The sequence below is a fragment of the Schistocerca americana genome, chromosome 10, assembly GCF_021461395.2.
Source record: "Schistocerca americana isolate TAMUIC-IGC-003095 chromosome 10, iqSchAmer2.1, whole genome shotgun sequence".
Taxonomy (NCBI): domain Eukaryota; kingdom Metazoa; phylum Arthropoda; class Insecta; order Orthoptera; family Acrididae; genus Schistocerca; species Schistocerca americana.
The window spans coordinates 82222238-82239735 of record NC_060128.1 but is presented as its reverse complement, the minus strand read 5'-3'; the positions used below and the strand labels follow the sequence as shown (position 1 = coordinate 82239735).

The following is a 17498-nucleotide window of genomic DNA, read 5'->3' as shown; positions in this document are numbered from 1 at the left end:
CCTCTCGCCACCTCCCTCTCTCCCTCTCGCCACCTCCCTCTCTCCCTCTCGCCACCTCCCTCTCTCCCTCTCGCCACCTCCCTCTCTCCCTCTCGCCACCTCCCTCTCTCCCTCTCGCCACCTCCCTCTCTCCCTCTCGCCACCTCCCTCTCTCCCTCTCGCCACCTCCCTCTCTCCCTCTCGCCACCTCCCTCTCTCCCTCTCGCCACCTCCCTCTCTCCCTCTCGCCACCTCCCTCTCTCCCCTCTCGCCACCTCCCTCTCTCCCTCTCGCCACCTCCCTCTCTCCCTCTCGCCACCTCCCTCTCTCCCTCTCGCCACCTCCCTCTCTCCCTCTCGCCACCTCCCTCTCTCCCTCTCGCCACCTCCCTCTCTCCCTCTCGCCACCTCCCTCTCTCCCTCTCGCCACCTCCCTCTCTCCCTCTCGCCACCTACCTCTCTCCCTCTCACCACCTACCTCTCTCCCTCTCACCACCTACCTCTCTCCCTCTCACCACCTACCTCTCTCCCTCTCACCACCTCCCTCTCTCCCTCTCACCACCTCCCTCTCTCCCTCTCACCACCTCCCTCTCACCCTCTCACCACCTCCCTCTCTCCCTCTCACCACCTCCCTCTCTCCCTCTCACCACCTCCCTCTCTCCCTCTCACCACCTCCCTCTCTCCCTCTCACCACCTCCCTCTCTCCCTCTCACCACCCCCCTCTCTCCCTCTCACCACCCCCCCTCTCTCCCTCTCACCACCTCCCTCTCTCCCTCTCACCACCTCCCTCTCTCCCTCTCACCACCTCCCTCTCTCCCTCTCACCACCTCCCTCTCTCTCTCTCACCACCTCCCTCTCTCCCTCTCACCACCTCCCTCTCTCCCTCTCACCACCTCCCTCTCTCCCTCTCACCACCTCCCTCTCTCCCTCTCACCACCTCCCTCTCTCCCTCTCACCACCTCCCTCTCTCCCTCTCACCACCTCCCTCTCTCCCTCTCACCACCTCCCTCTCTCCCTCTCACCACCTCCCTCTCTCCCTCTCACCACCTCCCTCTCTCCCTCTCACCACCTCCCTCTCTCCCTCTCACCACCTCCCTCTCTCCCTCTCACCACCTCCCTCTCTCCCTCTCACCACCTCCCTCTCTCCCTCTCACCACCTCCCTCTCTCCCTCTCACCACCTCCCTCTCTCCCTCTCACCACCTCCCTCTCTCCCTCTCACCACCTCCCTCTCTCCCTCTCACCACCTCCCTCTCTCCCTCTCACCCTCTCACCACCTCCCTCTCTCCCTCTCTCCCTCTCACCACCTCCCTCTCTCCCTCTCACCACCTCCCTCTCTCCCTCTCTCCCTCTCACCACCTCCCTCTCTCCCTCTCACCACCTCCCTCTCTCCCTATCACCACCTCCCTCTCTCCCTCTCACCCACCTCCCTCTCTCCCTCTCACCCACCTCCCTCTCTCCCTCTCACCCACCTCCCTCTCTCCCTCCCACCCACCTCCCTCTCTCCCTCCCACCCACCTCCCTCTCTCCCTCCCACCCACCTCCCTCTCTCCCTCCCACCCACCTCCCTCTCTCCCTCCACCCACATCCCTCTCTCCCTCCACCCACCTCCCTCTCTCCCTCCACCCACCTCCCTCTCTCCCTCCACCCACCTCCCTCTCTCCCTCCACCCACCTCCCTCTCTCCCTCCACCCACCTCCCTCTCTCCCTCCACCCACCTCCCTCTCTCCCTCCACCCACCTCCCTCTCTCCCTCCACCCACCTCCCTCTCTCCCACCACCCACCTCCCTCTCTCCCTCCACCCACCTCCCACCTCCCTCTCTCCCTCCACCCACCTCCCTCTCTCCCTCCACCCACCTCCCTCTCTCCCTCCACCCACCTCCCTCTCTCCCTCCACCCACCTCCCTCTCTCCCTCCACCCACCTCCCTCTCTGCCCCACCCACCTCCCTCTCACGTCCCCCCTCTCCCCCACCCACGTCCCTCTCTCTCCCCCACCCCACGTCCCTCTCTCTCCCACCCACGTCCCTCTCTCTCCCCCCACCCACGTCCCTCTCTCTCCCCCACCTCCGTCCCTCTCTCCCCCACCTCCGTCTCTCCCCCCGACCTCCCTCTCTCCCCCGCCATCTCTGTGTCTCCCCCCCCACCTCCGTCTCTCCCCCCCACCTCCGTCTCTCCCCCCCCCACCGCGTCTCTCCCCCCCATTTCCGTCTCTCCCCCCCCCACCGCGTCTCTCCCCCCCCCACCTCCGTCCCTCCTCCCCCCCACCTCCGTCTCTCCACCCACACCTCCGTCGCTCCCCCCCACCTCCGTCTCTCCCCCCCACCTCCGTCTCTCCCCCCCCACCTCCGTCTCCCCCCCCCCCCCACCTCCCTCTCCCCCCCCCACCTCTCTGCCCCATCCCTCTCTCCACCCAACCTCTCTGCCCCCTCCCTCTCCCCCCGCACCTCTCTGCCTCCTCCCTCACTCCCACACCTCCCTCCTTCTCTCCCCGGCCCTTCACCCTCCACTGGAACCATCTCCATTCACAACCTTCCGCTACTCCCCAACCCCTCTTCCCAACCCGTGCCTCTCCATCCCTCACACACCTCTCAATCCCCGTCACACCTATCCATCCCACCCCCACACCTCCCACACCTCTGTACCCCCCCCCCCCCCCCCACACACACATCTCTGTACCCACCCACACACCTCTGTACCCCCACACACACCCTCTGTACCCCCACACATACCACTGTACCCACACATACCTCTGTACCGCCTGCACCTCTGTACCCCCCCGCCCCACACCTCTGTACCCCCCCCCCACACCTCTGTACCCCCCTCCACACTTCTGTACTCTCCCACACCTCTGTACCCCCCCCCCCCCCCACACCTCTGTACTCTCCCACACCTCTGTACTCTCCCACACCTCTGTACTATCCCACACCTCTGTACTCTCCCACACCTCTGTACTCTCCCACACCTCTGTACTCTCCCACACCTCTGTACTCTCCCACACCTCTGTACTCTGCCACACCTCTGTACCCCCCCCCCCACACCTCTGTACCCCGCCACAACACACCTCTGTACCCTCCACAACATACCTCTGTACCCTCCACAACACACCTCTGTACCCCCCCCCCACACCTCTGTACCCCCCACACCACACCTTTGTACTCTCCCCCCCAACCCTCTGTACCCCCCAACCCTCTGTACCCCCCCAACCCTCTGTACCCCCCCCAACGCTCTGTACCCCCCCAACCCTCTGTACCCCCCCAACCCTCTGTACCCCCCCCAACCCTCTGTACCCCCGCAACCCTCTGTACCCCCCCCCAACCCTCTGTACCCCCGCAACCCTCTGTACCCCCGCAACCCTCTGTACCCCCGCAACCCTCTGTACCCCCCGCAACACTCTGTACCCCCCCAACCCTCTGTACCCCCCCCCCAACTCCTTGTACCCCCCCCCAACCCTCTGTACCACCCCCCAACCCTCTGTACCCCACCAACCCTCTGTACCCCCCCCCAACCCTCTGTACCCCCCTACCCTCTGTACCCCCCCCCCCAACCCTCTGTACCCCCCCAACCCTCTGTACCCCCCCCCCAACCCTCTGTACCCCCCCCCCCAACCCTCTGTACCCCCCCCAACCCTACGTACCCCCCCCCCAACCCTCTGTACCCCCCCCCCAACCCTCTGTACCCCCCCCAACCCTCTGTACCCCACCAACCCTATGTACCCCCCCACCACCCTCTCTCCCTCGCCATCTCTGTGTCTCCCCCCCCACCTCCGTCTCTCCCCCCCACCTCCGTCTCTCCCCCCCACCTCCGTCTCTCCCCCCCACCTCCGTCTCTCCCCCCCCACCTCCGTCTCTCCCCCCCACCTCCGTCTCTCCCCCCCACCTCCGTCTCTCCCCCCCACCTCCGTCACTCCCCCCCACCTCCGTCACTCCCCCCCCACCTCCGTCTCTCCCCCCCACCTCCGTCACTCCCCCCCCACCTCCGTCTCTCCCCCCCACCTCCGTCTCTCGCCCCCACCTCCGTCTCTCGCCCCCACCTCCGTCTCTCCCCCCACCTCTGTCTCTCCCCCCCCACCTCTGTCTCTCCCCCCCCACCTCTGTCTCTCCCCCCCCCACCTCTGTCTCTCCCCCCCCACCTCTGTCTCTCCCCCCCCCACCGCATCTCTCCCCCCCCACCGCATCTCTCCCCCCCCACCTCCGTCTATCCCCCCCCCCCCACCGCGTCTCTCCCCCCCCCCACCGCGTCTCTCCCCCCCACCTCCGTCTCTCCCCCCCCCACCTCCGTCTCTCCCCCCCCACCTCCGTCTCTCCCCCCCACCTCCGTCTCTCCCCCCCCACCTCCGTCTCTCCCCCCCACCTCCCTCTCTCCCCCCACCTCCGTCTCTCCCCCCCACCTCCCTCTCACCCCCCCCATGTCCCTCTCTCCCCCCCCACCTCTCTGCCCCATCCCTCTCTCCACCCCACCTCTCTGCCCCCCTCCCTCTCTCCACCCCACCTCTCTGCCCCCTCCCTCTCTCCACCCCACCTCTCTGCCCCCTCCCTCTCCCCCCCGCACCTCTCTGCCTCCTCCCTCACTCCCACACCTCCCTCCTTCTCTCCCCGGCCCTTCACCCTCCACTGCAACCATCTCCATTCACAACCTTCCGCTACTCCCCAACCCCTCTTCCCAACCCCTGCCTCTCCATCCCTCACACACCTCTCAATCCCCCTCACACACCTCTCAATCCCCCTCACACCTATCCATCCCACTCCCACACCTCCCACACCTCTGTACCCCCCCCCCCCCACACACACCTCTGTACCCACCCACACACCTCTGTACCCACCCACACACCTCTGTACCCCCACACACACCTCTGTACCCCCACACATACCTTTGTACCCACACATACCTTTGTACCCACACATACCTTTGTACCCACACATACCTCTGTACCGCCTGCACCTCTGTACCCCCCCCCCCACACCTCTGTACCCCCCCCCCCACACCTCTGAACCCCCCCCCCACACCTCTGTACCCCCCCTCCACACTTCTGTACTCTCCCACACCTCTGTACCCCCCCCCCCCACACCTCTGTACTCTCCCACACCTCTGTACCCCCCCCCCCCCACACCTCTGTACTCTCCCACACCTCTGTACTCTCCCACACCTCTGTACTCTCCCACACCTCTGTACTCTCCCACACCTCTGTACCCCCCCACACCTCTGTACCCCCCCACACACCTCTGTACCCCCCCCCACACCTCTGTACCCCGCCACAACACACCTCTGTACCCTCCACAACACCACCTCTGTACCCTCCACAACACACCTCTGTACCCTCCACAACACACCTCTGTATCCCCCACAACACACCTCTGTACCCCCCCCCCCCACACCTCTGTACCCTCCCACACCTTTGTACCCTCCCCCCAACCCTCTGTACCCCCCCCAACCCTCTGTACCCCCCCCCAACCCTCTGTACCCCCCCCCAACCCTCTGTACCCCCCCCAACCCTCTGTACCCCCCCGCAACCCTCTGTACCCCCCCCCAACCCTCTGTACCCCCACCCCCCAACCATCTGTACCCCTCCCCAACCCTCTGTACCCCCCCCCAACCCTCTTACCCCCCAACCCTCTGTACCCCCCCCAACTCTCTGTACCCCCCTTGGCCCCCCCCCACTACCCCCCTAGGCCCCCCCTGTCCCACCCTCCACTTGCACATCCCCCACTTCGCCCATTTCTCCTCCCCTATGCCCCCTCCTCCCTTCCTTATGGCCTCCTGTCCTCTCTTCCTGGTTTTGTCGCTGCTGTGTAATGGTGGTTCCATGTCTTTATCTGCAATTGTTTGATGACACTGGATTGTCTGCCAACCTTTCAAACATATTTCTGAAATGTTCTTCCTCAGTCACTTCTTCTCTGTTGCCAATCGGTATTGCATCTGTCACGCCATCAGTTTCTTCTATTAAACTTCATGCACATTATACTTGCAATCTCAAGTGTGATAATCTTGGTGAATATTATGTTGAGGATTTTTTTTATTTTCAAGGAAAAGAAAAATTTCATGTTTAACTGAAGCAATTTCCATACTAAAACTTTTACAAAACTTCTAGACATGCTAAATGTGTGTGCAGGCCCAAAATCAAACCCAGGAAACTGATTTAAAACTCCAGCCTTCAAGTGCCTGTCTTGTGCGTTTCCAGACTCCTCCTTAGATGCTCGTGTTCATCAGGAATGATGTGCGGTATCTCCAGGTGTAGGTTTTGTTTAGCTTGCTCAAGCTAAATAACATGATAGCTAAGCTCATATTTGGGTCTCCTTGTAACCAGAACAAGTAATCAGTATTCAGTAGCCTTGCTGTTTTTCTCTCGCCTTCCTTGGTTCCTTGAAGACACTATAGCAGCTTTTGGGACAAAGTTTGACTCATTGTGTGGGGTTTTGATGGTAGAGAATTGCTGCTGGAAAGTTCACACTGTAATGGTACAGCAAAGAAGATGCCAATGTGTCTCGTTTCTCAACTTCTGAGGAGCTTTTGGCACTCTATGCTAAAATATGTATTGTAAGTTCCAATGCATGGTATTTGCTCTGTATGCACTTACCTTGAATACTTCCTGAAAGTTGGAAGTGAAATGTTGCCTAGGGCTGAGCCTTCTGCAGAAATGTACACAATGTACAGCAGTTTGCCAGTAGGAAGAAGCAGCAGAAGAAGTGAAAAGAAACTGCAGTCCAACCAATAAAAACAGATATGGGATGTGTCAGTTATGCAAAGAATGGAAAAGTGTTACCAGAATGAATTTTTCACTCTGTAGCTGTGTGTGCCCTATTTTAAGATTCCTTAAAGAGGGGGATGACCAATTTAATACAACAATATAGTTCCTTGCATACTATCTCCCCAGTCTTCCACCTGCAAATTATTTTCTGGCATAGTGCTCCTGACTCCCTTTAACCAAGTTATTTGTTTGTCATCACTCAAGTGGCATATATGCCCATATCATCTGTCATTTTGCTTCATTAAAGTGGTCCTGAGGTACATTCTCTTATGAGTATCTTCATTTTGAATTTTGTCCCGTAGTGTTAACCTGCAACAGCACCTCCAAAATCCCAGCTCCATTGGCAGTAAGTTCCTCTTAATTCATTCAGATATTTACATACTTGGCTACACTTTTTTCAATAGTTTTAAATATCCTAATCTTGGCTTCGGAACGAATCTCTGTGCTCGAGGAAATCCCATTTACATGTTTGGTTGCTTGTCTGTCTTGGCCAGTGCTGTTCTGTATATGATCCATCTTGGTGAACGACACTCTAATGTTTGAGAGACCTCGGAGACCGTAGTACCTCAAAACCTAACGTGGGTGTTGATCCGTTTGTCTAATAACCAAATACCTCATCATCTCCATAATCACTTGGTCTTCAGCAAAATGGAAAGTAAGTAGCTTATCATTATTCACACTACTACTACTACTACTACTACTACTACTACTACTACTTTAATTCTACAATGTGTGCCATTATATAAAACTCTAACAGATTGAAAGTACTAACAGCTCATTTTATACTCTAACACTGCAGTCTGCAATTTACTGAGGGAAATTCTGCCACAGGTTTTCTTAAGATCAGTGAAAACCATACAGATCTCTAAATTCCTGTTTAGTCTTTTTTTCCATTCATTGAGCTGTTTTAGGCAAAGCATATTGTCTGTGCATGATTTTCTGTCATGGAACCCATTCTGTTACTCTTCACCCACAATCTGCTGTTCAAATCTTGCCTTTATAATTTTTCGATGTAATCTGGATACAGAATTTGTTACGCTTTCTCAGTTGTAGTTCGCACATTTTTTTCCTGTCACCCTTTGTATGTGTTGGATATGTATAAAGATGTTTTCCATTTCTGTTATAATTGTTTCCATCTTAGGAAGCAATTGAAAACATATGCTCCAATCTATGAGTGTACTTGGTTCAGTTTTGAACAATTTAATAGGCAATCCAATTTAGAACTGAAGTTCATTCATTGAAACTTGCTAATAAATTGAAACTATGTGCTGCACTGGGAGTTGAGTCCAGACCATTTCTTTTTGAGGCAATTTTCTTAGCAACAGAGTATCCATGTATGACTCTCAACCTATCCTCACATCTTACCTTCTTTCAGTGTCCTCCAGACAGAGTAAAACTATGTGTAGGACCAGGATTCAAACTCGAAACCCCGCCTTTTGCAGGCAGTTCTCGTACCATTCCTGGGTAGCTTAGTCAGTAAGAGCATTGCCATGAAAGGCAAGGTTCTGTGTTTGAATCCCGGTCCCACATGCAGTATTAATTAGCAATGAGTTTAAAGTGGTTATATGGTGAGAGATTCATTCTGGGAACAACTCCGTAGGCTGTGGCTAAGCCATTTCACAATAATATCCTTTCCTTTATAGTATTTTGCTGTGAAGTTCGGAAAGTAGAAGATATGCTGGTGGAAGTAAAGCTGTGTGGGAAGGCTGTTGAGTCTTCCCCAGATAGCTCACTCAGTAAGTGTGTTGCCTGTGAAAAGTGAGGTTTCAGGCTGTTCCAGCACATAGTGTAAAACATTCACTATGGCTGACACAGAAAAGAGTCGACACGAGCCACAAGCCACGCGCTGCTAATTCTTATAAGCATTTCCCTGTCTGATGAGCCAGTACTACAGACACTTATAAGCATGCACATCCACAGGTATATTATTCAACCTAGCTGTGAACACGTGTTTGTGTGAGCAATGGAGTCTCAGTGGACAGATTTTTATGCCTACAATATTGTAAAATATGATGCTAATATGTCTGGAACTGATATACAGCACCAGACGTTGTCACATTATTTATATGAATGGAAGACCATCTGGTAGCATCTGGGGGGGGGGTGTTAAATGAGGATGTACAGTTAGAGAATAAAAATAATAAAGGGACTGCTTCCTCCAGTCGAAATTCTACCAGAAATGAGAACACGCATTGTGCCAAAACAGTAACCAGTTAAAGGAATGGAGCAGTATTTCTTGAACCTATCTTTTTTCCTTGAATATGTCAGTTTTTTCTTTCTTTTTTTCCAAAGATGCACATATGCTCATTATTTGAATTTCAGTTTCTTTGCATTGACAATAAATTTGAGATGCTTTTGAGATTGTTCGAAAGAGTTCTTTTGGTGCTTACAAGCTTCTCTCTCTGTCAGTGTGTGCTTATGTGTGTTAAATTAGCTGTCAGTATTGCGTAAGTACAGAACACAAACTTCAAGCTTTTGAAATTTGCAGCACTTAAACAGAAATTTCCATTTAATAGATTTATCGCTCTTTCCTAAGCCATTAGCAAACGTGTTAATCTGCTGCTAGCAAATTTTGACAAAAATATTACCTTGCTACCATTGTGAAACAATACCATTGGACACAGTGGCAGTAAATTCATAATCATGAGAAAAATTGCATGATATGAAGTGAAGTGTGAGAAATATGCCCTCTCTTTTCATTTCAGAGAACATTCACACCGAGTGTCCTTGCTTAGTTGCATTTATTCCAGTAGCTGTTTTTCCCTACAATTTGCTCTCTGTGGGTGTGTCTAGTTGTACCATCCACATTATTCCTCAATGTCTTAATAAATATTCCATCATCTGGTACCTTCTTCTTGTCATTGTTTTTCATACATTGTTTCCTTCATCTATTCTGTGCAGAACCACCTTATTTCTTATCAGTTCAATTGTTCTATAGCAGGAAATCTTCTTTTTCGGTTTTTGCACAGGAGTGAAAAAGGAGAGAAATAGGAAAGGGGAAAGAAGGTTGGGTGCACTAGCAGAGGGCAGCACACAAAGAGGGTCGCAGGAGAGAATAGGGTGGAGGTGACAGGACAGAGGGGGTGGCAACTGTTGGGTGAAGGGTGTGGGGACAGTATGTTACCATAGGTGGTGCCTGCGATAATTTTTAGAGTGGGGAATGTGTTTCAAGGGTAACTTCCTTCTGCGCAGTTCAGAAAAACTGTTGTTGGAGCAGCCATTGAAATCGAGCATTTTATGTTGTGCTACAGGGTGGTCTGCTTTCGTCTTGGCCGCAGTTTGGCATTGGCCGATCGTGTTGGTGGACAGCTGGTTGGTAGTCATACCAATATAAATAGGTGTGCAATGATTGCAGCAGAACTGGTATATGGTATGGCGTCTTTCACATGTGCCCATGGCAAGAGTAGAGTACAAAGAGTTAGGTGGATGGATTGGGCAGGTCTTGTACGTGTGTCTTCCATAGGGATAGTATCCCTGTGGTGTAGAGATGGACTAGGATGTTATGGAGGTTTAGTGGGTAAGAGAATACCACTTCAGGATGGGTGGAAAAGATCTTAAGTATTAGTAACCATTTGCACTCTGTTAAAATCACTCGTGACAACTTTGCTGCATAAAGTAAATTTGTGATACAAAATGCCTAAATGTGGATGTGATGTCCTTTCTATGAGAGGTAAATATGAGATTAATGGAAGGTTAGAGGAAGAGGAATCTGAAACCAAGTTATCTAGTGGATACAAGGTTGATAAGCCAGTAACTGGAAATATAAAAACAAAAGATAAGCCTCACTAGTTTTACATCTAAGATTGATCCTATCAATGGAATCACAAAAACTATGAAACTTGTCATGAACACAGATCATGAAGATGCTCTTTATAAGTGGTTTGCACAAAAAAATCACAAGGAGAACCTACATCTGTTCCCATTCTGTTTGGAAAGGCGATTCACTTTAATGAAAATCTTGAGCACCATCGAATTTTAAAGTTAGTTTAGGCTGGTTAAAATGCTTTGTCATGAAATTTCATTAACGGATTTAAGATACAAGGATAAAAACTGTCTGCTGATTCTTCTTCACCAGCTGGTTCTTTCAAAATCAAACTAAGGGATTCATTGAAGGAAAAAAGACAATGTTCCTGAAAATGTTTACAATACTGACAAAACTGGGCTCGATTGAGAATCTTTGTCAAGAAAAAATCTTGCTTCACATTGTGAATTAGCAGTACCATGTTCTAAAATAAGGGAAGATCTTATTTCTGCTAATGCTTCTGGTAGCCACCGATTGCCTATGCTCATCTTTGGTATAAGTAAGAAACTGCATAGTTTGAATATAATAAAGGGAAACGTTCCACGTGGGAAAGTATATATTAAAAACAAAGATGCTGTTAACTTACCAAACGAGAAATCGATGGTATGTTGATAGACACAGTCAAAAACACACAAACACACACACAAATTTCAAGCTTTTGCAACCCGAGGTTGCTTCATCAGGAAAGAGGCAAGGAGAGGGAAAGACGTTTTTCCCTCTCCTTGCCTCTTTCCTGATGAAGCAACCTTGGGTTGCAAAAGCTTGAAATTTGTGTGTGTGTTTGTGTGTTTTTCATTGTTTCTGTCAACATACCATCGCTTTTTCGTTTGGGAAGTTAACAGCATCTTTAGCTTTTTTTTTTTTTATATAAACTGCATAGTTTGAAACACGTAAATATGTCTGTGATCGTCTTATTGCTTACACCTCACAAAAGAGTGCCTAGATGGATAGTAGGATTTGACAGAATGATTTCTCCCAATTACATTGGATAATCGACACCCTACTGTATGTGCAAAGTTTGGTGGAAGTAGTTAAGTGCTCTCATTTTCAAATACTGGATGAATGCAGTCTGGGTAATATGTTTGCCATGGGTAACATTGCCTCAAGGGGTATGCACAGTTCCTAACTGTAATACTTGATTTATTCTATTAGTTCTTTAACATAAGACAATAGCTGTTATTGAGTAGATGGTGACAGCATTTCAATTTATTTTATTTTATTTATTTATTTATTTTTTTTTTTTTCAATTTTGTCAGTAACTGTATAAATCACTGAAAATCAAATTCTTGTCGCCCGTGGAAGCTGTCAGATAAACATTCTACAATGGGATAGTGCCACAGGTTACCAATTTAGTAATATAGATGCTCTCTTTACCTGTGAGGCAATCTGCTGCTTTTACTCACCTCATTGAGTTTGTCATGTGTTTTTTACTTCTGAGGTCGTAGAATGCTTTCACTTTGTTTACTACATATTAGGTGAGGTGGCTATGTACGTGTATTTACCAGGAAAATACTCGAAATCGTAGTTCGCATAACTTGACTTACGCAGCTACAGCTGTTTGCATGACATCTGTGCCTCCGTGTGAGAACAGGTATTTTTGTGCACACTTCGCTTCACCTCAGCATCCTTGCAATAGCAGAGCTGTAGCACAGAGCACCTGTGTACAGGGCTGTTGGCTAGTAACTCGTACTAAATCCAAAGCATTGTGATGCAGATCCACCTGTTCGACAGGTGGTTGTTGTTGTTGTTGTTGTTGTTGTTGTTGTTGACGACAACGTTGTTGATATTTTTACTGTGGTCTTCATTCCAAAGAGTAGTTCATCCTGTACAAGCTCTTTCATTTCTGCATAACTGTTGCAAATTACATCCACTTGAGCCTGTCTCCTGTATTAAAGCCACTGAACGAGGTGGACCAGTGGTTTAAGGCACGCAAATGATGTTCAGGAGATTGGCAGTTCATTTTCCCATCTGGCCATCCAGATTATGTTTACCACGACTTCCCTAAATCGCTTAAGGCAAATACTGTGAATGTTTGTTTGAGAGGGAATGGCCCATTTCCTTCCCCATTGCTGTCTCTAATGACCTCATTGTTGATGGTGTGTTAAAATGTGATGTAACTTGCTTGCTATTGTATTCAAGCCTTTAAACCCTTCACAATCTTTACCCCCACACTTCCCTCCATCACCAAATTGACAATTGCTTGATGTCTCAGTCTGTGTCTTATCAGTTGATCCCTCCTTTAAGTCAAGTTGTTCATAGGTTTCCTTTTCTTCAATTTGATTCAGTACCTTCTCATCAGTTGCTCGATCTACCCATCTAATTTTCAGCATTCTTCGCTGCCACCACATTTCAGACTGCTGTCTTATCTTCTTGTCTGTTATTATTGAAGTTTCACTTCCATGCAGGGATGCACTCCAGATGAATACCTTCAAGAACATGTGCTAAGAGCTAAATTTATATTGTATCTTAAAGTATTTCTCTTTTTCAGAACAGCTTTTTTTTGCTTTGTCAGTCAGCATTCTATATCATCTCTGTTTCAGCCATCGATAGTTATTTTGCAGCCCAAACCTTGTAAGATTGTGTCAGCATCGCCTGATTTAGTTTGAGGATGGTTCATTACCTTAGTTTTACTTTTGTTGATATTCGGCTTACAACCGCTTGTTAAGACACTCCATTCTGTTCAACTGATATTCCAACTCCTTTGTTCTGTCTGACAAAATTAATACCTTAATGTTTGTCAATGACATTTCGGTTCTGTCTCCCTGAATTTTAATTCCCTTTCCAAATTTCTCTTAATTTCTTTTACTGTTTGCCCAATGTACAGATTGATTAGCAAAACAGAGAGGCTGTGAATCCTCCTCAGTCCATTTCCAATCAGTGCCTCACTCTCTAGTTCTTTCACTGTCACAAGGACACTACACAGAATTTGTGCTTTTGTAATTTTTTATATTTATGGTACGTGACATTCAGAACTTAAATATCAGTCCTTCACAGCAGATCTATGTGACACTCAAAAAATTCCACAGCAGTCGTCTTTGAACTTTCCTGAGTGACTCTAATAACTTAAAGTGTAGTCTGTTTTCTGACAGTGATAGTGAGTGTTGTGACTCACCTACCATGTAGGGGGTCTGGGTTCGATTCCCGGCCAAGGTAAGTTTTTAAAGAAGGGTGCATGTTCTAGGAGCATTTCTGTGAATTGGAAATTACATAAATATTTTTAAAAAATCAGTAGTGCTCGAGACTGGTAATTGCTGAATCGATAGTTCGAGTCATGTTTGTCATTATTTTTTTCATATTTTTCTTTGTAGTTCAAATACCTTCATCATTTAAATAGATAATTCATCAAATAAATAGTAATTAAACACGTATATAATTGTAATATTTATGAAACACTGACATCTTCTTATCCCTAATACTGTATGCACACAAGAACCCTGTTTTCTCTACAGATATGAATCTTTTATAAGATTGTTTAAATAAAAAATATTGTGAATTAAAATTTTTTCGTCTTCTATCTAGTTTACTTCTTATGGAACATTCACTGTTGTTTAAAAATTTACCATGCCTGGGAAATAGTGCTGTGCCACCCCCATGACAGGCAAGCATTCTACTGGAGAGCCATGTGGTCCACTGAAGAAATGGCAGTGCTTTAGGGTGCTAAAGATACACAGAAACCTTCAAAGTCAATTTTCTTGAGATTTGAGTTCCATGAAACTGCTCTGAGAGAGTGCGATTTGAGTTCTGAACTCCTTCACATATCATAAATATTTAAAAAAAAATCTGATTGCCCCGTGGTCTTCTTGTTAGAACCGCAGTCTGGTTTCTGTGCAAGTTGTGGATAACCTTTTGTTGCTATTTTGTACTAATCCATACAAATATGAGGGAATCACTGCATGGCACAAGCACACAACAAAGTCGTCCACAGAGCTAGTGTCAACTGCGTGTCGGATACGAGCAGTGGCTCAGTGCCTCACTTTGTGTCTAAACTCGGTACCTGAGTACAGAGCTCCTCTAGATGTCAGATGTAGCACGCTATTCCCTGGACCCCTTTATACGTGCTTTGCCTGTGATTGGTTTGCTTTCATTTCCTTTGCAGGACCCACTGCTGCTGTACGCAGAGCTGCACCACGCACGCTCCATCATGGCCCTGTGTCGGCTGAAGCTGGAGCAGTACCACTCCGACATCAAGAAGGCGATCCTACCCACCGAGCACCCGGATGTCGCCGAAGCACTCAACGGCATACTCGAGGTGAGTCTTCTACACACCTGCAGTATGTGACATCTATTGTTATAGCAGGTAATGGAGCAAGTTTTCCGACATACTTTGTAGGTGTTTAATGGTTATAGTTGCTTCATTACACCTCTCTTTAAAGACGTAAAATAAAATAAAACATTTATACACACACCAACAAAAGTTTTGCGTCATCCCTATATTTTGAATACATTCGTGTACAATACCAGGTGTACCGGTATGAAATGAGCTTTAAGATACAAATGTGTCGATAGGGAACATTTGTTGTGAACGAGCTTTAATTTCTTTTTGTTTGGTTGGTATGACATCAGTCAAAGATATTTAGTATATATCAAGTCATGGAACAAACATCATCATATGTTTTCATCGTGTTAACAATGTCGAATTTTGTACCAGAAAGTGATGATTTGCGGAAAGCATTAATTTTTTTGTTTTCATTTGAAAAAAAGTGCTGCAGAGTCGCATCGAACGCTTGTCGAGGCATACGGTGACCGTGCTCTATCAGGAGGAACGTGCAAAAGATGGTTTCGACAGTTAAGAAATAATGATTTTGATGGGAGAAATGAAGAATATGGAAGACCACCAAAAATGTTCGAAGATGCCGAATTGCAAGCAATATTGGATGAAGATGATACTTCGAGATTAGAGATTAGATTAGATTAATACTTGTTCCATAGATCATGAATACGACACTTAGTAATGATGTGGAATGTGTCAGGTTAATAAAAGATGTCTGTACAAGATATTACATTACACAAAATATTGCATGACACTAATGTTTAAGTTGTTTTTTCCCCTTAATTTATATCTAAAAATTCAGCCAATGAGTAGAAGGAGTTGTCATATAGAAATTCTTTTAATTTATTTTTAAATGTTGGTTGGCTACCTGTCAGGCTTTTGATGCTGTTTGGTAGGTGAACCAAAGACCTTTGTGGCAGCATGATTTACCCCTTTCTGTGCCAAAGTCAGATTTAACCCTGCATAGTGAAGATCATCCTTTCTCCTGGTGTTATAGCTATTCACTTTGCTATTACTTTTGAACTGGGTTGGATTATTAACAACAAATTTCATAAGTGAATGTATATACTGTGAGGTTACTGTGAGGATCCCTAGATCCTTAAATAGATGTCTGCAGGATGGCCGTGGGTGGGCTCCAGCAATTATTCTGATTACACGTTTTTGAGCAATGAATACTTTTCTACTCAACGATGAATTACCCCAGAATATGATGCCATACGAAAGCAGTGAATGAAAGTAGGCATAGTAGACTAATTTACTGAGATTCTTATCACAAAAATTTGCAATAACCCTAATAGCGTACGTAGCTGAACTCAGACGTTTCAGCAGACCATCAATGTGTTGCTTCCAGTTTAACCTCTCATCAATGGACACACCTAAAATTTTTGAAAATTCTACCTTAGCTACAGACTTCTGTTCAAAGTCTATATTTATTATTGGAGTTGTGCCATTTACTGTACGGAACTGTATATACTGTGTTTTATCAAAATTTAAAGAGAGTCCATTTGCTGAGAACCACTTAATAATTTTGTGAAAAACATCATTTACAATTACATCACTTAGTTCATGGTTCTTGGATGTTATTACTATACTTGTATCATCAGCAAAAAGAACTAACTTTGCATCTTCATCAATGTGGAATGGTAAGTCATTAATGTATATCAAGAACAGTAAAGGACTTAAAACCGAACCCTGTGGGACCCCGTACTTGATAGCCCCCCAGTTTGAAGAATCAGCTGTTGTTTTAACATTACATGAACCACTTATTTCAACTTTCTGCATTCTTCCAGTTAAGTATGAATTAAACCATTTGTGCACTGCCCCCCTCAAACCATAATGATTTAGCTTATCTAAAAGAATTCCATGATTTACACAATCAAAGGCCTTTGAGAGATCACAAAAAATACCAATGGGTGATGTCCGGTTATTCAGAGCATTTAATATTTGATCAGTGAAAGCGTATATAGCATTTTCTGTTGAAAAGCCTTTCTGAAAACCAAACTAACATTTTGTTAGTACTTTATTTTTACAAATATGGGAGGCTACTCTTGATTACATTACTTTCACAAAAATTTTTGATAGAGCTGTCAGAAGAGAGATTGGGCGGTAGTTGTTGACATCCGACGTATCCCCCTTTTTATGCAATGGTTTTACAATGGCATATTTCAGTCTATCGGGGAAAACACCCTGCTCCAAAGAGCTATTACATACGTGGCTGAGAATCCTACTTATCTGTGGGGAACAAGCTTTAAGTACCTTGCTGGAAATGCCATCAATTCGGTAAGAGCTTTTACTTTCCAGTGAGTTTATTATTTTACTGATTTCAGAGGGAGAGGTTGGTGGAATTACAATTGTTTCAAACTGCACAGGTATGGCCTCTTCTATTAGTAGCCTTGCCTCTTCTAGTGAAGATCTAGATCCTATTTTCTCCATAACATTTAAAAAATGATTATCGAAAATATTTTCAATTTCTGATTGTTTTTTAGTACATTTGTCATTCAGTTTTATGGCACTAAAGTCTTCCTGTGCTCTTGGTTGCCTTGTTTCCCTTTCAGTAATATTCCAAATTGCTTTAATTTTATTATCAGAGTTACTGATCTCAGACATGATACACATGCTTCTGGACTTTTTAATAAATTTTCTTAGTACTGCACAATAGTTTTTATAATATTGAACAATTTCGGGGTCAGTACTTCCTCTTGCTGTT

The 17498-nt window shown here is 47.4% G+C and overlaps 1 protein-coding gene across 1 annotated transcript in view; it reads left to right on the top strand.

Annotated features, from left to right (window-relative positions):
* Positions 1-17498, top strand: part of LOC124552251 (TBC1 domain family member 5) — a 168476-nt gene that overhangs the window by 136145 nt on the left and 14833 nt on the right. Inside the window, exon 13 of the mRNA XM_047126533.1 lies at positions 14618-14770. Within this exon, the coding sequence (XP_046982489.1) occupies positions 14618-14770 (153 nt within the window). The remainder of the gene's footprint in view (positions 1-14617; positions 14771-17498) is intronic.